The 23,222-nt window shown below is 47.5% G+C and overlaps 1 protein-coding gene across 2 annotated transcripts in view; it reads left to right on the forward strand.

The window, feature by feature from the left end:
• The window catches only part of KIAA0232 (KIAA0232 ortholog), a 467,980-nt gene that overhangs the window by 135,949 nt on the left and 308,809 nt on the right, over window positions 1–23,222 (forward strand). For both annotated transcript variants that reach the window (XM_085642449.1, XM_085642448.1), the window contains exon 4: window positions 15,266–15,332. In XM_085642449.1, the coding sequence (XP_085498575.1) occupies window positions 15,266–15,332 (67 nt within the window). The remainder of the gene's footprint in view (window positions 1–15,265; window positions 15,333–23,222) is intronic.

Below are 23,222 nucleotides of genomic sequence, written 5' to 3' on the forward strand. Positions count from 1 at the left end.
TTTTTTTACTTTTCTGTCCTTCTTTGACCCCCTTACAAATGTTAGGGGGTCTGTAACTCTCCTCATTGCCCCCTTTCCTTGTTTTCACTCTTTTTTTTCAGAGTGAAATACACAAAATGGCGGCCGCCGCTTCCTGGTTTCGGCCGATTCGAATGTTTACTAAGATCTAAGAGCCAATCAGAATCGCGCTCGCGCACGCCACCGTACGCTTACCGTAAGCGTACCGTAAGCGGGCTCAGATATATATATTGATTTAAAGGCTATTTTCTCAGAATCTACTGAACAGATTTACACCAAACCTACAAAAGGCACTTCCTTGACCTAGGGACTACCTCTCTGCCAAATTTTGAGTAATTCTGTTCAGCCGTTCGGGCTGTAGCTCGTTCTAAAGGTCCTATGGAAAAATGCATGGGAAAAACGCGTTTTGGGACCCCCCTTTTATCTCAGCCCCCGCTTGACGGATCCCCCCGAGACTTTCAGGGTAGGAGCGGAGCGTAGCGCCCCACCTATTTTGAGAAATTCGCGAGGATTCGTCGACCGGCGCCAAAGTTATTCAAAATAGAATGTTGAGGTTTTCCTATGGAAACGTGGTCCTAACTATAACTACCTACTGGCGACCGCCAGTAGGTAATATATATATATATATATATATATATATATATATCAACAACGCCGGTCCCGATAATGATGAAGGCTGTCTGTAGGGCGGTCCGTGTCTGGGTAATCGGAAACCCCAATTATGCAACTCGATACACTTCTTCTCCAGAAAGTATACACGGACACCAGGGAGATTTGCAGTTTCAAATCGGTTTTAATGAACTGCACTTGCTACGCGTTTCAGCTTTCGCCTTGTTCACGCTTGAGCGTGAACAAGGCGAAAGCTGAAACGCGTAGCGAGTGCAGTTCATTAAAACCGATTTGAAACTGCAAATCTCCCTGGTGTCCGTGTATACTTTCTGGAGAAGAAGTGTATCGAGTTGCATATATATATATATATATATATATATATATATATATATATATATATATATATACACTACATTTCATGACTGTTAGGGCTATGTCTGTAACTGAAAAGGTTTGCTAGAACGCTTTGCAAATATTTATTTAAAATACTTTATTGATTTTCACAAGATCAGACAGCCTGTAACCTGGTTAGCATACAATATCTAAGGCAAAGTTATACATATATAGTCATAAAGTGAGGGTAATGCGCCTATATGGTAGCATGAGACTAACCCCAGTGATCAATAATAGAAGAATAAAGGACAGGGAAAAGAAGGAAAAAAGGTGAGAAGGGAAGGAAGAGCAATGGTTAGTCGAGCTGTATCAAACACTTTCAACATTCTATGCATATGTTGGCACCATAGCAAACCGATATTGGCAAGCCCAACATAGTACAGCAGCCTAGTACGGGTAACAATGGTTATTACACTTAAATACAATTATACAGGTGGTACGTCAGTAAAGGTACAGGATATGAATCCATGGTAACACTTTGTTCATGGAGGATCGTAAGAGTCCAGATACGTGCCCAAGGAATTCCACATCATCCTGGATGTAGGTTTCCATGGAGAGGTTTGTAATGCTATGTTGTCTGCCCCTCTGAGATGGATGATCCAGTTTATCCAGCTTTTATAAGATGTCTTACTCGTGTCCTTCCAGTTGGCAAGAATCATTTTCACCGCAGATGTCAGTAACAGGTCAAGTAGATCTTTGTCAGAATCAGTTCTCAAGTTTGTGCTTATACAGGCCATGGGTAGGTTGAATAGTTCTCTGACCATAGTACACTTAAACAAACCAGTTAAAAAGGCAAAACTTTTATCCCAAAACGACTTAAGTAATGAACATTGAAAGATAAGATGGGCTAAGTCTCCTCCAGTTCCAACATGTTGCGTCATTTCGGAGCCCTAATGCGAATAATTGGGCAGGGGTCCAAAATGCCTTGTGTAATAGCCAGTATTTGGTTTGGGAGAGAACAGGGGAGATCTTATTTCGTGAGACGGATCTCCATATTGTGGACCATTCCTGTTCATTTGGTGGGTTTGGAGATAGTTGCCCTCAAAAGGTCTTATCATTAAGTTTAGGGGTTTTTGGGCGGAGGAGTTTGTAAATATGCAAGACTCGGTGGCCCAGTTTGTTAATGTTTGTCACAAACAGAGAAATCGGTGGTTGGGCGGTGGATAGTTTGTTTTTCGAAAGCGCCGTTCTAATTTTCAAGAAGTTATAGAATTCAATGTCAGCTAGGCTATATCTCGATTGGAGGTCTGAGAATGTAACTGGATATAAGGCGTTTTCTAGTTGAAAAGGGAAAAGGATACCTTTTTTAATCCATGTATCGAGGGATAGGCTCTTGCCTTTGTACAATATCCTGCTATTTGCCCAGAGTGATTCCATTTTAGACCCTTTAATGCTATTCTCCAGATTCTTATCAACCCTAAGTAGTGCCATTTTTGTGTTTTTTAAAAATGGACTTGGAGGTATGTTGGTATAGTCTATTTGTTAGGAATGCAAGAGGGCTTCGCTTATCGAGGATGGCCCTCTCCACCTCTAGCCAGACCGGGGTGTAGCCGGTAGGTGGTGAGATCCAGTATGAGCCTTGTTTCGCCCGGAAAGCGAACTGATGGTCTGAAATCAGATATGTTGACCCCTCCTAGCGTTTTATCCAGTCTTAATTTTTTTTTACTGATCCTTGCTTTCTTCCCGCGCCAGAGGAATTTAGGGATGAGGATATCTAGTTTGCGGTGGAAGTCGTCTGTAAGAAGGAGCGGAAGCATACTAATGAGGTAGTTAACCATCGGGGTGATCATCATTTTAATAGTTTCAATTCTGCCCCACCAAGTAATGAATTTTGGTGACCAAGAGTCCAAGAGCTTCTTTATTTTTTCTAGTATTGTTTTCTCATTCTGGTGTAGGGTATCTATTAAGTTGCTACCAAACTCGATACCCAAGTATTTGATTTAGCCTGTTTGCCATGGTAGCCCCGACTCTCCCAGGATGTCCCCTCGTACAATGGATGTTTAATGGCTTGAGTTCCGATTTCGCTCCGAGTTTATACCCTGAAAAGCCAGAATATTTTGTTATTGTACCCATCAAGGCTGCAATTGATGCCCTCGGTTGTTCTGTTACGATTAATATGTTGTCTGCTTAGGCGGCTAATTTTATTTAGACGCCATTGATGTCCACCCCCTTAATGTTAGTTTGCTTGGATGTCCTGGGTTCCAATGCCAGTAAAAATAAGGATTGAGATGGTGGGCAACCCTGTCAAGTACCCTGTTGCAATGTGAATGACTCAGAGAGCGAGCCGTTAACAACAATATGGGCTGATGGGTTCCCATAAAGGGCCATAACCATATGTATATAGCCGTCACCTAGATTGAAAGATTGCATACATCGTTCCAAAAAAGCCCAGGAAACCCTATCAAAGGCCTTCTCGGTGTCTAAAGTGATAGCTACTGCCGATTCAGACTTAATGGCAGCATTCTCTAAAATGTGGCACAGTAGACAGGTGTTATCGTTAGACATGCGAGTCCGAAGGAAACCAACCTGGGAGTTACTTATTAGCTTTGGGAGAGCAGAGTTAAGTCTGACCGCTAAGATCTTAGCATATATTTTGCAGTCTACGTTATTCGGGGATATAGGCCTGTAGTTGTTCGTTGAAAGTTGGTCCTTCCCCCTCCTTTGGAATGACTATTACGTTAGCTTCCGACACAGTGTATGGCGTGGTCCCTTTAGATTCTGTGTGGTTAAAAACTTGTTTCATGGTTGGTTTAGGAAGGTCTTGTAGAAGGTGTGAGAAAGTGGCTCTGTATATACTGGTTCGAGGCATGTGGGCTGCTGAATTCATATCTGTGCATAGATCACCGCCTAGTGTTGGGTCCGGATGTTTGCACGTTGTTGTCCTGGAAGAGTCTTCGAAGTATCCTGGGATAGGTGACTCCTCCCCTGGACTACAGTGCGCATGGGCATCCTCTCCATCCTCAGATTGTTTTTTTCCGCCATTGGGTTCGGATGTGCTTATCTTGACTCAAGTTAGGAAAAACTTTTTACAGGCCAAAAGGCCTTTAGTTCGCGTCGGTACTGTTCCCGATCGGTATCGATAGTTATTTGTTAGTTTACTAACTTCCAGAAACCAACTTTTTCGCATCATACCCGACCATCGACCCGACATCGACGATGGAATCGAGGACGCCCTTCAAGCGGTGCCCTGTATGCAATGCGAAATATCCCCATGTCGACGTCCACCTGGTGTGCAACAAATGCCTTTCACCGGATCACGACGAGTCCACATGTATGGCCTGTGCCCGATTCCGATCCAAGAAGACTCTCCGGAATCGTCGAGCAGCGAGGCTCGAAGCGCAGCAAGCGGCACCGGCCCGACTGACATCTTCAACGCCGAGGACGAAGATGTGCAAGACGTGGAGAACCTACCCTCCAGCCCCGCTTCCGAACACGACTCCGGATCGGAAGACGTCAAAGAACAACTCTTCCACAGAGACGAAGCCGACACCGAGGTAGGAGACTACAATGAGGCCTTAGGGGCCGAAGAAAGTAGCTCCAGTGACGAGCAAGGCCTACCCGAACAGACTTTGGATATCCCAGTGCGTCAGTCTGTGGCTCCGGTCGAGGGATCGCCTTCGGGCCTTACCCAAGACCTATCCCGCATCCATTCGGCCCCGCCCTCTAGCCCGGCCTCGGACATTCAGCGGCAGCCTATACTACCCAAAACGGCTGGTTTCCCTTCATCGAAACCGAAAGCCGTCTCGGTTCAGCAGAAACCGAAACTGAAAGTCACACTGGTCGGATCGAAGCCCACCACGCCTTCGACGCCAGCCAAACCCGTCGGCACCGACCGCACCAAACGGGACTTCGGTGCCGAGCTTGCAGCAGCCGACGTCAGCGCCGACGCACGGAAAAAGACCATCGGTACCGCCAAGCCGCCTCGGCTCCCGGCACCGAAACAATCGGCTCCGACCACAAAGGTCAAAATGGCTGCTGGATCTCACACCACTTCCAAAACAGCACCAAAGGCACAATCATCAACGCCGTCGACAGCTACTACCTCTCCTCGACTTGATGACCCCGTGGCACCGAAGAAGTCCACGCCTGCCTCAACGGAACCGGTCGGCGCCAAAGAACCGTCGGCGTTCCAGGTGCGGCAAGTTTCAGCATCCTTGCAACGCATCAAAGATAAGGCGGCCCTCCAGGACACATCCAGCTCCGAGCCGAAAAAGGCTCAAAAAGCTTCTCCGGCACCGGCCAACATCACTTTTGGCCTGCCACCATCCACGGCGCCAAAACTGTTCGAAATCAGAACACGTGTCACCCACACCAGGATCACACCTGCAGAACACTCTCATACGGAGACGTCGCCTTCACACATCATCGATGCCGCAACAGGCAGAATGATGCTTCACAAGAGGAAGATAACTTCTGAGCCAGCTTTGGACTCCTACCGGATCCCACTAAAGAAAAAGCTGCCAGTGGATTCGGAACCACTTCTTTACGAGCCTCTCCTTGCCTCTTACCAAGATCCACAGTCCTTCTCTCCGACACACTCCGACACAGACGTTCTGGAGGACTACATGGGTGACCATGTCCCCTACCCCGGAGAGATGGACCCTCAAGGCCAACAGGACCCTGACCAAGCTTGGGATGACCCTGTAGACTCTGGTGCACCTATGGATACACAGGACCCGCAACTCTATGGAGCAAAAACGTCTCCCACAGAGGACACTGCCGCATTCAACGCCCTCATTGAACGTGCTGCGGCCAATCATGGTGTTCAACTCCACTCTGATACCATCGAGGACGATTTTCTCATGGACACTTTCGCATCCTCAGAAAAACATGTTAAAACTCTACCCATGTTGAAAGGTGTCCTCAAACCAGCAAAGGACATTTTCAAAGAACCCACCAGGGCCAGAGTAATAAACCCCAGAATCGACAAAAAATATCGGTCAGCGCCTGGGGATCCTACCTATATTAGAGGACAGTTGCCTCTAGATTCCATAGTAGTCGCGAATGCTCGTAAACGGGCGCACTCGCAGACGACTGGGGATGCCCCTCCCCCGGACAAAGAGTCCAAGGTGTTAGAGACCTCCGGCAAACGGGTTGCGGCCCAAGCAGCTAACATATGGCGTATTGCCAATACTCAAGCGCTCCTGGCTCGCTACAACCGAGCGCATTATGACACACTAGAAACATTACTACAACATCTCCCTGACCAATACAAAGAGGGAGCAGAGATCCTCATCAGAGAGGGACAACTCCTCACAAACGCATCCATCAAGTGTGCACTGGATGCCGCAGATACAGCTGCCAGAGCCATAAACACTAGCGTCATGTTACGACGACACGCCTGGTTACGAATCTCCGGATTCAAACCTGAGGTGCAAAATAACATCCTCAACCAGCCGGTCAACCCAGACTACTTATTCGGGCCAGAGGTTGACACCACACTAGAAAAAATAAAAAAGGACACAGACACTGCAAAGTCCATGGGGGCTCTCCAAACGCAGACCTTTCGGAGTGGCTCCTTTCGTCGCCCCGGTAATAGAGGAGCAGGTAGACGACAGGGGTCACAGCAAACCTACAACAAGGGCAACACCCAAAGTACCTACGATAAAAACACCAGGGGTGGATATCGTGGTTCAAGCACAAAGGGCAGAGGACGCGGATACGGCAATACCAGATCCTCTCCCAAGAACAAACAGTGACGCCCTCTCCCTTCCTCCCGACCACACAACACCTGTCGGGGGAAGGTTGCAAAAGTTCCTGGACACGTGGAACTCCATCACCACAGACAGGTGGGTCAAAGATATTATCAAACACGGTTACTGCCTAGAATTAACCTCTACTCCACCCACAATACCCCCAAAACACCGTCCTATGTCCTCAGAGCACTTAGCGCTATTACAGCAGGAAGTGCTAAGCATGATGCAAAAAGGCGCAATAGAGGTCGTACCCGTCCACGAGCAAGGTACAGGGGTGTACTCCCTGTACTTTTTAATACCAAAAAAGGACGGGTCACTCAGACCTATACTAGACCTGAGACCCCTCAACCGCTATATTCTTTCGGAGCATTTCCACATGCTCACCCTGCAACAAGTCCTCCCACTGCTCAAACAGGGAGACTTCCTGGCCACACTAGACCTCAAAGATGCGTATTTCCACATACCCATTCACCCATCACACAGGAAATATCTCAGGTTCACTATTCAAGGGCAGCACTACCAATTCAAGGTTCTTCCCTTAGGCGTCACAACAGCACCCAGAGTTTTCACAAAGTGCCTAGCTACTGTGGCGGCACATCTACGGAGGCAGCACATACACGTCTACCCTTACCTGGACGACTGGCTTGTTCAAGCAAAGTCAGCCCAGCAATGTGCCAGCCACATGTCCCGCACCATTCACCTCCTTCACAGTCTGGGGTTCTCACTAAATTACCCAAAATCACATCTCCAACCCGCACACGTACAACAGTACCTAGGTGCGACCATAGACAATCTGGCGGCCACAGCTCAGCCAAATTTAGTGAGAATCAACAGCATGCAAATGCTGATTTCCAAGTTCAAACCACAACACTCCCTTCCCGCGCGAGTGTTCATGCAGTTGATAGGCATGATGGCCTCCTGCATTTTCATAGTCCCACACGCGAGACTACATATGCGCCCGCTTCAGGAGTGCTTAGCACGTCAATGGAACCAGGCTCACGGACAACTAAAAGACCTAGTGTTGGTGAGCGGTCGGGCATACAACTCTCTGCATTGGTGGAATCCACAAAACCTTTGCAAGGGCCGACCGTTCCAAGAGCCTGTTCCACAGATAATACTGACAGCGGACGCGTCTCTCCAGGGATGGGGAGCTCATGTACTCAACTACACAGTGCAGGGACTATGGACAACACAACAAAAGAAGATGCACATCAACCTTCTAGAACTGATGGCAATCTTCCTGGCTATGAAAGCATTCAAAGTACACTTGTGCAACAAAGTCGTGTTGATCCGGACGGACAACATGACCGCCATGTACTACATACAAAAGCAGGGAGGAACACACTCTCCACAGTTGTCTCATCTGGCTCAGAGCATGTGGAAGTGGGCCATTCAGAGGAACATGTTCCTCATGGCGGAACACCTCCCCGGCAAGGACAACCAGATGGCGGATCTGCTCAGCAGACACAGCCACCAGATGCACGAGTGGGAGTTACACCCATCAGTACTCCAACCGTACTTCCAGCAATGGGGTCATCCAGAAATAGACCTATTCGCAACAAAAGAAAACACAAAATGCCAAAGCTTTGCCGCCAGGTTCCCACATCCACAGTCGCAGGGCAATGCGATATGGATGAACTGGTCCGGCAGATTTGCGTACGCTTTTCCCCCAGCACCGTTGATACCGCTGGTGGCTCGCAAACTCAGACAACACTCACTGACACTCGTCCTGGTTGCTCCAACGTGGGCACGCCAGCCATGGTACACCACTTTTCTCGAACTTTCCGTGGTGCCGCATCAAAGGCTGCGGATCAAACCCGCGCATTTGACGCAGAACCATGGAGAGATTCAACACCCAGATCCGCAACAGCTGAACCTGGCAATCTGGCTCCTGAAGTCCTAGAGTTTGGCTACCTAAACCTGCCACCTGACTGTATAGACATCATTAAGGAAGCTAGGAGACCCACTACCAGAGCTTGCTATGCAGCCAAATGGAAAAGATTCGTCATCTATTGCAATAATAATGACATTAACCCGCTAGACGCATCCATCCAAAACATAATTTGTTACCTCTTACACCTATACCGATGCAATCTGGCGTACACCTCGATACGTGTCCATTTGACCGCAATATCAGCCTATCTCCAGAACAGGCAGCACCTCTCTTTATTCAGAGTGCCTGCCATCAAAGCATTCTTGGAAGGACTCAAACGAGTAATTCCTCCAAGCCACCCACCGGCTCCGATGTGGAACCTCAACTTGGTCCTCACACGCCTGATGGGTCCACCCTTTGAACCTCTACACTCATGCGAGATTCAATTCCTTACCTGGAAAGTAGCTTTCCTAGTAGCGATCACTTCTTTAAGAAGAGTTAGTGAACTCCAGGCACTAACCGTTCAAGAGCCATTTATACAGGTTCACGCCAACAGGGTCGTACTACATACCAACCCCAAATTCATGCCCAAGGTGATATCGCAGTTCCACATGAATCAAACTATTGAACTGCCCGTTTTCTTTCAAAACCCACAAACTGTCGCAGAAAGAGCACTCCATACACTAGATGTGAAGAGAGCCCTCATGTACTATATCGACAGGACTAAGATCTTTAGAAAGACTAAACAACTTTTCGTTGCCTTTGCCCCACACCACAAAGGTAACGCTATCTCCAAAGCAGGTATAGCCAGATGGATCGTTAAATGTATTCAAATTTGCTATCAAAAGGCTAAACGCACATTAACGATTCCCCCACGAGCCCACTCAACACGCAAGTTAGGGGCCTCCATGGCTTTCCTGGGAAACATCCCTTTGCATGATATATGTAGAGCAGCCACCTGGTCCACTACACACACATTTACCAAACACTATTGTGTAGATGTGCAATCAAAACAGCAGGCAGCTGTAGGACAGGCTGTTCTCAAAACTCTTTTTCAGACCGCTGCAGCTGGCACTGGTAGCCGCCGCTAATAGGAGGTACTGCTATGTATTCTATGCACAGATATGAATTCAGCAGCCCACATGCCTCGAACTGAATATGCTACTTACCAGTATGCATCTGTTCTTGGCATGTAGGGCTGCTGACATTCATATCGCCCTCCCTCCTCCCCGGCGCCTGTAGCAGCTGCAGCTCTCAGAATTACTGTAAGCATGGTCATCACTTTCTGTATCTACTCCATCACTGCCACAATGGCGAAAAACAATCTGAGGATGGAGAGGATGCCCATGCGCACTGTAGTCCAGGGGAGGAGTCACCTATCCCAGGATACTTCGAAGACTCTTCCAGGACAACAACGTGCAAACATCCGGACCCAACACTAGGCGGCGATCTATGCACAGATATGAATGTCAGCAGCCCTACATGCCAAGAACAGATGCATACTGGTAAGTAGCATATTCATTCCCAAATAGGTACAGGGTGTACAGAGTCCTACAGAGTCCACAGTCCCCAGAGGTTTGGCAGAGGCTAAAGTTAGATATAGCAAAAACCAAAGGAAATGATGGACGGAGTGTTGAACATTGCAAGCACTCACCCCCAGTCAACTGATCTGGGTTTAATCCATCACCGTTCTTTAGCCCACTCTGCCACCCCAGTTCAGACATGGCCGTATGCAAATCAGTCTGACCCTGTGCCTCATGGGAACAGTCCAGCCCGAACTGCCAAGCCATGTCTTCCCTGGACCGGAAACAAGCTTCCTAGGACCGGTTTCTGGCATTTCAGCCGTCTTCAGCCAGGCTTGCTTGAATCCAGTGGCAAAGTGAGCAAGGGACTCACGTCTGAGCATACCCTGCCAATTTATGGCGAACAAAGCAAAAACCAAAGGAAATGATGGACGGAGTGTTGAACATTGCAAGCACTCACCCCCAGTCAACTGATCTGGGTTTAATCCATCACCGTTCTTTAGCCCACTCTGCCACCCCAGTTCAGACATGGCCGTATGCAAATCAGTCTGACCCTGTGCCTCATGGGAACAGTCCAGCCCGAACTGCCAAGCCATGTCTTCCCTGGACCGGAAACAAGCTTCCTAGGACCGGTTTCTGGCATTTCAGCCGTCTTCAGCCAGGCTTGCTTGAATCCAGTGGCAAAGTGAGCAAGGGACTCACGTCTGAGCATACCCTGCCAATTTATGGCGAACAAAGCAAAAACCAAAGGAAATGATGGACGGAGTGTTGAACATTGCAAGCACTCACCCCCAGTCAACTGATCTGGGTTTAATCCATCACCGTTCTTTAGCCCACTCTGCCACCCCAGTTCAGACATGGCCGTATGCAAATCAGTCTGACCCTGTGCCTCATGGGAACAGTCCAGCCCGAACTGCCAAGCCATGTCTTCCCTGGACCGGAAACAAGCTTCCTAGGACCGGTTTCTGGCATTTCAGCCGTCTTCAGCCAGGCTTGCTTGAATCCAGTGGCAAAGTGAGCAAGGGACTCACGTCTGAGCATACCCTGCCAATTTATGGCGAACAAAGCAAAAACCAAAGGAAATGATGGACGGAGTGTTGAACATTGCAAGCACTCACCCCCAGTCAACTGATCTGGGTTTAATCCATCACCGTTCTTTAGCCCACTCTGCCACCCCAGTTCAGACATGGCCGTATGCAAATCAGTCTGACCCTGTGCCTCATGGGAACAGTCCAGCCCGAACTGCCAAGCCATGTCTTCCCTGGACCGGAAACAAGCTTCCTAGGACCGGTTTCTGGCATTTCAGCCGTCTTCAGCCAGGCTTGCTTGAATCCAGTGGCAAAGTGAGCAAGGGACTCACGTCTGAGCATACCCTGCCAATTTATGGCGAACAAAGCAAAAACCAAAGGAAATGATGGACGGAGTGTTGAACATTGCAAGCACTCACCCCCAGTCAACTGATCTGGGTTTAATCCATCACCGTTCTTTAGCCCACTCTGCCACCCCAGTTCAGACATGGCCGTATGCAAATCAGTCTGACCCTGTGCCTCATGGGAACAGTCCAGCCCGAACTGCCAAGCCATGTCTTCCCTGGACCGGAAACAAGCTTCCTAGGACCGGTTTCTGGCATTTCAGCCGTCTTCAGCCAGGCTTGCTTGAATCCAGTGGCAAAGTGAGCAAGGGACTCACGTCTGAGCATACCCTGCCAATTTATGGCGAACAAAGCAAAAACCAAAGGAAATGATGGACGGAGTGTTGAACATTGCAAGCACTCACCCCCAGTCAACTGATCTGGGTTTAATCCATCACCGTTCTTTAGCCCACTCTGCCACCCCAGTTCAGACATGGCCGTATGCAAATCAGTCTGACCCTGTGCCTCATGGGAACAGTCCAGCCCGAACTGCCAAGCCATGTCTTCCCTGGACCGGAAACAAGCTTCCTAGGACCGGTTGACTGGGGGTGAGTGCTTGCAATGTTCAACACTCCGTCCATCATTTCCTTTGGTTTTGCTTTGTTTGCCATAAGTTGGCAGGGTATGCTCAGACGTGAGTCCCTTGCTCACTTTGCCACTGGATTCAAGCAAGCCTGGCTGAAGACGGCTGAAATGCTAGAAACCGGTCCTAGGAAGCTTGTTTCCGGTCCAGGGAAGACATGGCTTGGCAGTTCGGGCTGGACTGTTCCCATGAGGCACAGGGTCAGACTGATTTGCATATGGCCATGTCTGAACTGGGGTGGCAGAGTGGGCTAAAGAATGATGATGGATTAAACCCAGATCAGTTGACTGGGGGTGAGTGCTTGCAATGTTCAACACTCCGTCCATCATTTCCTTTGGTTTTGCTAAAGTTAGATATAACCTTACTCTCTTAAGTTGTAGCTTGGTCGAGCAGTAAGGCAGTATCAGAGGACAGTGTAAAGCATTTGTTGCACACACTCAGCCAGCAAATGGTGTCACACACTCAATAACTGAACTCTAGGCCAATGGTTTATATATAAAAAATATATGCTTGTTTTATTTTAGAACCAACAATAGGTATTAAAATATACTTTCTCAGAATGAGATGCTTTAATTAAATACTTTTGCAATATGCAATTGACTTTTGTAGAAAGTTACAAGTGGTTGCAATAGGCAACACAATTATAAACACAATAATGCATTGAGTTCAATGGAAGTTTCATGTTATTTGCCACAGATTACTTTTAGGATTACTTTTGGAATTTCAGGTCTGGATCCTAGATTCAGTCCTGGGTCAGTACTTGGAATCAAGTGATAAAAGTCGACTTAATTACTGTGATGATTTTTAGACAATATTTTGCTATTTTAAAAGTTGACACTTCGAAAATATTTCATAGAAAACAGTCAATGATTCCCTATGTCAGAAAATTCAAGTTGCAGGTATAGTATGTTATCGTTACGTTTGTAATCCAGTACTGGGTGCCTACACTCAGTACTGGGACCTTTATCCAAAACAGGTAAGTAATTACGTTTTCAGATATTATACGATTTTTAAATAATATTTAAATATTGCAGAAATTGACAGAAGAAATTTCACAGAAAAAGTCAATGATTTCCTATGGGAGAAAATTGGGTTACTGGTAAGTATTTTTCAGAGTCAGTGCTGGGCACCAAGATCCAGCACTGTGATCTCACCTAAGAGCAGGTGAGTATTTTTGTTTTCGTTACTCGGCTGATTTTTGGTGAATATTTAAAGTTTTGAAAAGTCCACACTTGGAAGAAATTTCAGGAAAAGCCAGTCAATGTTACCCTATGGAGAAAATTGAGTTATCGGTTTAAAGGTAAGTACTCGACTGGCAGAGTTAAGGTTCTGGGCATAGACTCGGGGGTCTCCCAGGGTCAGGTAGGTACAGTTGGTTCACCCTCGGCGGCACAAGGGCTTCCGGGTGCAGAGTGAGTTAGGCCCAATGTTATCCTATGAGAGGTAGGGGGGGCCTTGGTTGGTGGCTGCTGACTAGCAGGCCACGCGGCTGTGGGAGCTGGGCTCCTGGTCACTTACTCAGGGCAAGTGGGGAAGTAGATAGGTGTAGAGGTTACACTGCCAGGGCCACTCGGGCGGCTGGGTGCAGGGTGCTTTTGAGCCATCGGGCGCTCAATTGATTTCAATGGGAAATCTCCGGTTTAGAAAAAGACTGCAAGCTCGGGGACGAGGATTCTTCAGCTGCCACCACCACTTCGAGAGGTAAGTTGGATAGTTGGAGGATAGGTAGGTACCCTGGGATTGGGCACAGGGGGCCACGGGGCGCCGGGTGCAGGGGTGCCTTTTGGTGTCGGGAAATCTTACCCTCTGTTGATCGCGGTTGGGGGGGGCACCTGGTTCTGAGGCTGCAGGCTTCTTCAGGAGTGTCGAGGGAGGTCTTTGGGTGCCGGACTCGGGGTCACAGTCGCCGTGGGGTCGTCCTCGTGGTCTTTGTTCACTCTGGCACAGGCCAGGCTTGGCGGGTGCAGAGTGTGCTGGGTTCGCGGTTCCGGGCTGCTGCCAGGGATTAGAAGTAGTTTTTGAGTAGAGCCTCTACTCATGGGAGTCCCAGGGGGCTTAGAGTCAAAAGGTAGCCAGGTCCTCTGGGGTTTGTGAGGTTGCTGGCCACAAGAGATGTTGTGTTGGAGCAGGAGCAGGTTCGAGGATCGACAGGCCGGTAGGGCTGGGGCCAAAGCAGTTGGTGTCTTCCTCGTCTTAGCAGCTGCAGGGCAGGTCTTCTTTCTTCTAGCTCTTCTTCGGATTTTGGAACCGCTTGCAGGTTTTCATAACACATAAATAAAAGGGATAGTCATTTACAATGACAATAGCTCAAACTCTTGCAAATGCGAGACCTATTGCATTGCAAATGCTTGTTGGTGGGTTATTCTCAGTTATGTAGTCATTTCTGCTACTGCCTAGCGCCAGCATGCTCCTTCGGGAATGACGGTGAGCTTTGTAAGCAACACTTTAATTCATTCATTCTGTGTATTACATTCAAGAAATGAAGGGCGAACTATACAATACTTTTTGTGTTGCATTCTGTACAAGCACGAAGTACAACAGTAACAAAGAACATTGTTACAAGGTGTATATTACAAACAATTGATCACTGCTATGCCTTGACCAATAGGAAATTTCAGGTGAAAGTGCTCACTCTTCTAGTAAGATGGTAGCAACCCTTGCGTTTGTTCCTAAGGTATATCTACAAGAAATATGCAAAGCCCGCCACATGGTAACCGGACCACACCTTCACAAAGCATTACTGTTAACAACTGCCAATAAGTAGTGGTAGACCAATTAATTCTCAAACACTTATTTTCATCCGCTGTTTCAAACTGTCCTTCAAAGGGGACATAACACTGCTACTTAGTCTGTGGACAGCTTGTGAATCTGGAAGACACTACATGTTGCAAAATAAACCAGTTACTTACCATTAATTATGGTTTTGCAGCTTGAAGGTCTTCTAGATTCATATGCGACCTTCCCTTGTCTCTGATGAGGGAGGTGATTGGGGGGAGGGAGTTAGTCAAGCTGCAAAAAATAATTACTACTCGTTTCTTCTTTCCATTTATATGAAGTATGACCATTTCGTTTCTCTCCTACTTTCATCAAAAACACAAACAAGTTTATGGCAGAGATCATTTTAATATTTTTAAACTTTCTTTCTTTTTTGATTTACAGAACTCTGGATTTGAATCATTAGTGGAAGAACTCTGCACCAAGCTTAAGGATCTTCAGGGCAAAGAAGGTGAGATCAATTATTTCTCCTATGTGCTTGCTGTCTAACTTGGAAAATCTTCTTACCAGGGTGTTATGTTTATCATCTTAAGGTTGCATTTTTATAAAATGAAACTAATGTAGGAGGCCACTGACTTAGACTGACTGATCATTTCTACTGCACCCACCACCTCAATGGGCCTCAGTGCACTGGTCTAAACACAAAGTCTGAAGCTTAAGAGTGTGGTTGAGAGCTTGTTGTCTAAAAGCAAAAATATCCTACAATATTGTGCATGTACTGAAAAGGACTGTCCTCCCAGTGCTATGAGATTAAATTTGGGGTCCACTAGGATGTATTTGGTTTTGTTATTCAGAGTGCCAGTATCCAACCACAATATGAGTTTAAAAGAAATATTGGTTCAGTTTGATGGAAGCTTTTAATCACAATGTTTAGGATTCTAATTAAATTGAATCTGTTAGTGCCAAGCTCTGTTGGATGAAAAAAGTATTCTCATCTGTTCAGCCTAAAGACCATACTCGCTGCTGTATTCTGGGTTCATTGAAGCTGAACCAAAAGTTTCTGAAGAAGGGTAATGTAGAGGGCATTTATTGTGGCACCAATTCTCAGTACACTGTTCTGGGAAAGCAGTGATGCAAATAGGGTTGAGTATATTGGTGTGAAATTAACAGTTTTTATATTACTGTATTGACTTGTGGGGTAAGAGAGGCCTAAATATCAGAGCCCCCAGATTCCTTATTAAGTTCAGGAAGCAGGTTCAGCTCTAAAGTACATAGGATGGTAAGGATCGTAAGTGAGGACCTACTGTACCACTTAGTATACCACATTGACTCAGCTTTTCCACATTGCCGCCTTCTTTGCCTAGTTGGATATCAAGTAGTCTTCAAACTTACTACATATAGCTTTAAATTTCAGTTTGATCACGGTAGGTAGTTTCCTTCCCCATCTGTTGATCATGTTCTATCCCACTAAGTTTCCCAAACTTTGTCCCCATTTTTTCTTCTGTTTCCTCTTGACTCCTTTGGATGTGCTAGTTACATGTCAAAGGACCAGAACATGCTTGGGACTTTTAGTTAGTTTTGAATGGTTGTCCTGTTGCATACAAACTTTTTCAGGTTCCTGCTATAGGCTCCCACATTTCAGTCCCATGACTGGTACACATTTCAGCCATACTCCTAGACATGTGGTATACTTCCTTCCACCATTTTTATAGCGGCTGTTATCCATCCTTCATGAGTGTTTCAGATAGATCGCTGGTAGTTTAATAAAGAGGATCATTCTCTCTTCCCTCCCCCCCACCCACCCCCCTCCCCCCCCCCCCCCCTCCGCCCCCAGCGCCCTGAGACCCTCACGGGTAAGTAGCGTGCTTTACAAATTTCATGATTGGTTGATTGAATCTCCGAACTTCTGACTACTGTTACTCATACATCCTTTTTTGCGACTTATGAGCCTCTTTGGAACGTACATTTTGTTAACGGGCCCAGGCATAGTATTCATGGCCCATGATCTGTTGACACACCCATTAACCAGATTGATGGTATCTCGTAAATCTGCATTGTAACTTTGTTCTCATTTTCTGCTTGCATTGATTAATTAGTTGGCATGGAGGTGTTAGCATTCAAGAAGACCAATCCTCTTTCTTCAAAGTTGGGTTGTTCTCCCTTCTGTTTCTAGGTTGATTGTACGCTAGAATCAAGTTACCCCTCCTGAATGCAAAAGAAGCCTTTGGGACTTCCTAAATGTGGCATGTGGGAAGTTCTTTCTGATGTAACCTATTCCCTTGTCAATCAGTGAGTCTTTTTTGTTCGCTGTTTCCCTGCCAATCAGGTTCTCAGGGCCTGTGTTCTTTCCCAGAACTGTACCTTGTACCCCCAATTGGCTCCTCTCTTGCCACAGGTCAGTCCCTTGTAAAAGGTACCATGGGTACCAAGGGCACTGTGTTCAGTGAAGGCCTCTAAGGGATGCAGCACTTATTGTGCTACTCTTAGAGACCCTGTACCTTTACACACAAACACACACACTGCCATTGCGGGCTGCGTGTTTTGGTGCAGAACAGAGTGAAGAGTCGACATGACACACATCCCTGTGTGCCATGCTTACAACCCACTTCCCTGGCTTTGGTCAGCCACACCTCTAGCTTGGTGCAATATACCAGTGGTGAGGGAACAGGTGCTTGAGCCCTGTACCCCTACAGTTCCTAGACCAATTTTTAGACATTGTAAGTGCAGTAATGCCATTAAGAGTATATGGTGCTGGGAGTTGGTCAATACGAACTCCACAGCACCATAATGGCTTTACTGAAAACTGGGAAGTTTGGTATCCAACGTCTCGGCACATTAAACCCGCACTGCCAATGTGGGATTTAATAAAAAATGTACTCAGAGGGCATCTTAGAGGTGCCCCCTGAAAAACGACCAGCCTCTGGTGGGTTCCCTGACTGGTACACACCCGCTTGCCACAACGGAACATTTTTCTGGGGTGTGAGCCTCTGCACCCTGAGCCCAGAAACAAAGCCTTTCCTGGGCAGAGGTGAGCACACCTCCCCCAGGCCATGAAGAGCCATCTGAGGCAGTGGAGCTTCAAAGGCCTTGCCGCCTTTGTAACGCGACTCCCAGCCTCTCCTGCTATCAGGAGCAGGCCCTCTTCCGGGCTCCCTTCCTGCGGAAAAACAAGTGGGAAAAATTTACACAGCCCAGAAGGTGTGCCCACCTCTGTCAGCCACACCACTCAGGTGGGGTAGGCAAGGTGAAGCCCACTCTTCAGCGCCAGCCATCTTGCAGATTCAGGATTAGGGTTTGTCCCCACTCACCCACATGGGATGAGCACACCAAGGGTATAGTCACCCTAGAGTCTGTAACCCATTGGCTACTGACCTCGAGAACCCTAAAACGCCCCCTAAATACAGTATTTAGGTGTGGGCTCTGAACCAAGAAGTTAGATTCCCGCAACCTTTGAAGAAGAAGGACGTGAGAAGACGCCCAGCAGAAGAGACTGCAGAGAAGAACTGACTTGGCCCCAGCCGCCTATCTGCATTATCCAGAGATCCAATGCCAAAAGTCGCCTTGTCCTGCAGCCAGTGACCTCCTGAACCCCTGAGAAGACTGACTACCTTAAACAAAGACCGGATATCCTGTGAACAGCAGCTCTGTTGAAACAAAAAACTCCCAAGACAGAGACTGAGCCTGCTGAGGACAAAGAAACCAGACGCCTGGAACCACCACTACAGCCCGAATCTGAGTGGCTCACTGGTCCCAGGGAGGTCCTCTAGCACTCGAGAGTCAAAGTTCACCGTGGGTTGACCCCACCAGGACTCCCAACGTCGCCTGCAGCCTCTGCACGGAGACCCCACCCCAATCATGAGTGGCCTGGTAAGGTGAAATCCCCCCTCAAAAGACACCCCTGCATCCAGCCGCCCTGGAGAAGAGAACCCGAGGTGCACCTACAACCAAGCCCTCCAACTTACCTGCCCAGTTGTTTGTTCCTCCCGGAAGTCATCCTGGACCGAGCCTGCAGCCAAAATCCAAAACCAGCAACTCCCATTGAAAACAACAAGGCACCCTATGCCAAAACAGAACCCTGCACCCAGCCGCCCCTGTGCTGCTGCAGGTGCACTTTGGGTGCTAACTCGGATCCCCCTTTGCCCTGAGCTTATCACCAGGAGCTTTGCTCCCACAACCTTGTGGCCTGCTCGTGAGCAGCCACCAATCGAAGGCCCTCTATCCCTCATTTGATAATATTGGGCCTCAGCAGTCTGCACCCGACCGCCCTAGTGCCACTGAGGGTGCTTAGAGAGTGCATCCTTGATCTTGGGGGAACCCTGGTTCTAACTCCAAAATACTAAATCCCACAAACTTTCACTTAACTGCAAACCAATAGCTTCATTTCCTCCCATAGGATTGCATTGACTGTTTTCCTTAAATTCTTTAAGTGTGGAGTTGGTTTGTATGAAACACTGAAAAACTGCAAATGTACAAAAACTGATTTACTTAACTTTTCTATAGGAAACGTCCCAGTGTGATTTTTAGGCATATCACACTGAGTAGAAAAAATTACTTAAAGTAATTTGTAAAGTAATTTCGAAATATTGACTTACCTGTATTTCAACCAACTGCATTTGAACCTGCCTTCAACTGTAAAACATTGCATAGGATTTTGCAAAGTATTATTTCACTTACCTGCACCAGGCTTGGCTTGGTTCTAGAAATAAAATAAACATAATATTTTTTGATACAAACAAATTGCTCTGAGTTTAGTCTTTAAGTGTGTGACATCATTGCTGCCTGAGCGTGCACAACAAAGACTTAACACTACTCTCTGATGAAGCCTTACTACTTGACCACACTACCACACCGAGAGTAACGTGCTATCTACTTTTACCTCTGCCTACCTTTAGGGTTCCACTGGACTCTGTACACACTATACCTCATTTTGGTGTAGTCTATATAAAGCCAGCTTCCTACAACTAAGGATCCACCCCTGCCTTCAACCTTTGTGTGACCTATATACATGATCCACCCCCTCCATACAGACCCCAGTCTGTATAGTGGCTGTAGTTTACTGATGACTTGATGATCGATTGGCTTCATTTGTACCCTTGGTGCCTGCTGTACAAATTAATGTTTTTCCTTGAGGAAGGCTAGCTATGTCTATGATGGACATGCTAACCTGCACATACTCCTTTCCAAATATCCTTAAGGGGAGCCTGTTTTATCTAGAGGATTGGGTGGCCTTCTGTCAGTTGCTTTAAGAGAAGGTTTCTCCTGACCTGAATAAATCCTTCCCATCACCTGAGTCCTGTGATATTGGTTCCTCTGGTGATGAGATGAGATGAGATGCAGGGCTCTGGCTCCATTCTATAAAACCAGTGCAGCCAAATTGACTGGGGACTTTTTGCTGCAACAATAATAAAGCTGTGAAAAGGCATTTGTTGTGGATTGGAGTAGTGTTTGTACTTTTATTCAAGAAGATTCTGGTTGGCTGTTGGCTTCCTGCCTTAGCTAGTAGAGCCTTTTAAGTTGTCCTACTCATAGCTAGTACTTGGTTGTTTAAGGATAGTCTGGGCACACGTAGTCTGTATAACAGGGTAGGATGAAGACTTTGTGTAGGAAACTGGCTCTATATATACTCAGCCAAAATGAGGTATAGAGTCCAGGTGACCCCAGAGGTAGGCAGACGTTAATGTTAGATAGAACCTTACTCTCTATTTGTGGTAGAGTGGTCGAACAGTAAGGGAGTATCAGAGGACAGTATTAAGCATTTGATGTGCACACTCAGTCAGCAAATGAATTCACACACTCAAGGACTGAACTCTAGACCAATTGTTTTTGTATAAAAAATATACTGTTTTATTTTTAGAACCAAGCAAGCCTGGCACAGGTAAGCATTAAATACTAAACAGTAATAAGTTGCTGAATGTAGAACAGTTTGAAAATGCAATAGGAATTGTACTTTGTTTGCTCTACAGGGGATGCAGTAGGTTGCAATACTTAGCAAATACAGTACATTGAAATTAATAGGCTTTTTCAGTAAATTACAGGTAAGTGACTTTTTTTACGTTACTTTTCTAACTCAGTCCTGGATACCTAGATTCAGCACTGGGACATTTCCTGCAAACAGGTAAGTAAATACGTTTTGGTTATTCATGCAAAAGCACTGCAGGCAGGGAGACTAAGGACTTCTGGGTGCGACCACCACTTCAAGAGGTAAGTTGGGAAGTTAGGGGTTGGTTAGGCACCGTCTGTATGGGCACACAAGGCCGTGGGCCGTCGGATGCAGGGGTGCCTTTTGAGGTCAGATCTTCTTACCAGCTCCGGGTCGTGGTTAGGGGAGCCTTCTGGATTTAGGCTGCAGGCGTTGGCAGGAGGCTTGAGGCAGGTTAGGGGTCACCGGATCTCGGTTCAGGATCGCCGGGGTGACCGCCTCGTGGTGTTTGCCCGCTCGGGCTGTGGTCGGCGGGTGCAGAGTGGGGCGGATTTGCGGTCTCCGGCTGTTGCCAGAGGTTGCAGTTGAACAAATCCGATGTTCAAGGGAGAAGCAGTCTTTGAAAGTGAAGGCAGGCAGGTCCTCCTGGGGTTTTGAGGTTGCTAGCTGCAGGACACAGCCGGATTTCGCAGGAGCCAGTTCGAGGGGAGATAGGGCTGGGGCCAAGTCAGTGGGCGTCGTCCTCTTGTTAGCTCTGCACGGCTCATCTGTACTTCTTATCTTCTTTCTTGTCGTTTCTGGATCTGAGGAAGCAAGGTACAGGGTGTCCCCTAAATACTAGATGTAGGGCCGTTACAGGTAGGTAGAGGGCAGGGTACACCCCCCTATTGTGCCACTCTCCAGTGGGAGGGGGGCATATGCCACGCTCTGGTTGGCTGGGTCCCCCACATCTGCAAGATGGCAGGGACTGATTTGTGCTTCACCTAGCCTCCCCCCACCTGAGGGGTGAGGTTGGCAAAGGTGGCCACACCTCCCTTCCTCAATTGGTTTTCCTGCCGATTCTCCTGCCCAAAGTGGGGTTCAGAACCGGTGGGGCCAGTTGCTGGAAGAAGCAAATAGCTAGGGTAGCTCACAAAGGCGGCAAGCCTTTGAAGCTTCCCCTCTGTGGCTTGGCACCTCGTCCCAGGATGTGCATTGTTTCAGACCCCCGAGAGCAGCAGGCTGTCGAGCAAGGGGTCCAGATTCATGTGTGGTGGTGGCAGCTGGCGAGCAGCTACTCAGCCAAGACACTAGTTACGTCGTTTTTCAGGGGGAATCTCTAAGATGCCCTCTGAGTGCATTTTTCATTAAATCCCACACTGGCATCAGTGTGGTTTCATGTGCTGAGAAGTTTGATACAAAACTTCCAATTTTTCAGTGTAGCCTTTATGGTGCCGTGGAGTTCATAATGACAATCTTCCAGCACCATATACTCTTAATGACATTACTGCACGTACAATGTCCAAGAATTGATTTAGACACTGTAGGGGTTTAGGGCTCATGCACCTGTACCCTCCCCACTGGTACAGTGCATCCGGCTAGAGGGGTGGCTTACCCATGCCAGGGTAGTGGGTTGTAGGCATGGCACACAGCGATGTTTGCCATGTAAACTCTTCACTTTTTTCTGCACCAAAACATGAAGCCTGCAATTTGGGGGGTGGGTGTGGGGCGTAGTGTAAAAGGGTACAGGGCCTCTAAGGCTGGCACAATATGTGCTGCAGCCCTTAGAGGCCTTCCCTGGCCACAGTGCTCTTGGTACCTAGGGTACCATTTACAAGGGACTTGCATGTGGCCTAAGGTGTGCCAATTGGGTTTTGTATCAATGCAGTTTAGGGAAAGAACATAGGCCCTGGCTACCTGGTTGGCAGAAATCCAGGGCACACTCAGTCAAAGCCCATCAAAAGTTTGGCAAAAGGTGGGGGCAACCATGCAAAAAGAGGACACTGTTACACTATTCCCAGCCAAGGCCCTACAAAAAAGAATCAACAGACACCTCACCAAATCCCTCAACAATCACCAACTACTTTGCACCACTCAGCACACAAACGTCCCTCATCGCTGGCACGGGTGGCATCTGCATGACTCTGGAAAGAGGAAATACGGTGGCACTCCTTCTCCTGGACCTCTTTCCAGCATTTGACTGCCCCCAACCCCATCCTCATCCAAAGCCTATGACATCGGAATCCAAGGACAAGAACTCCAATAGATCTCCTCCTTCCTGACTGGAAAACACAGTCAGTCAGTCTGGCACTGTACACCTGGCATGAAACTCCTTCTCTCCCTAACAGACACACCCAGTACCCGGATCAAGATCACTGCCTGCATGACTGCAATTTCCCGTTTGGATGAAGACCAACTGCCTAAAGCTGAACACCACAAAGACTGAAACTTGAATGTTTGGGAAGAGCACATCACTGTGGGACTCCACTTGAATGTTGACAG

This window comes from Triturus cristatus, chromosome 2_2, assembly GCF_964204655.1.
Source record: "Triturus cristatus chromosome 2_2, aTriCri1.1, whole genome shotgun sequence".
Classification (NCBI taxonomy): Eukaryota; Metazoa; Chordata; class Amphibia; order Caudata; family Salamandridae; genus Triturus; species Triturus cristatus.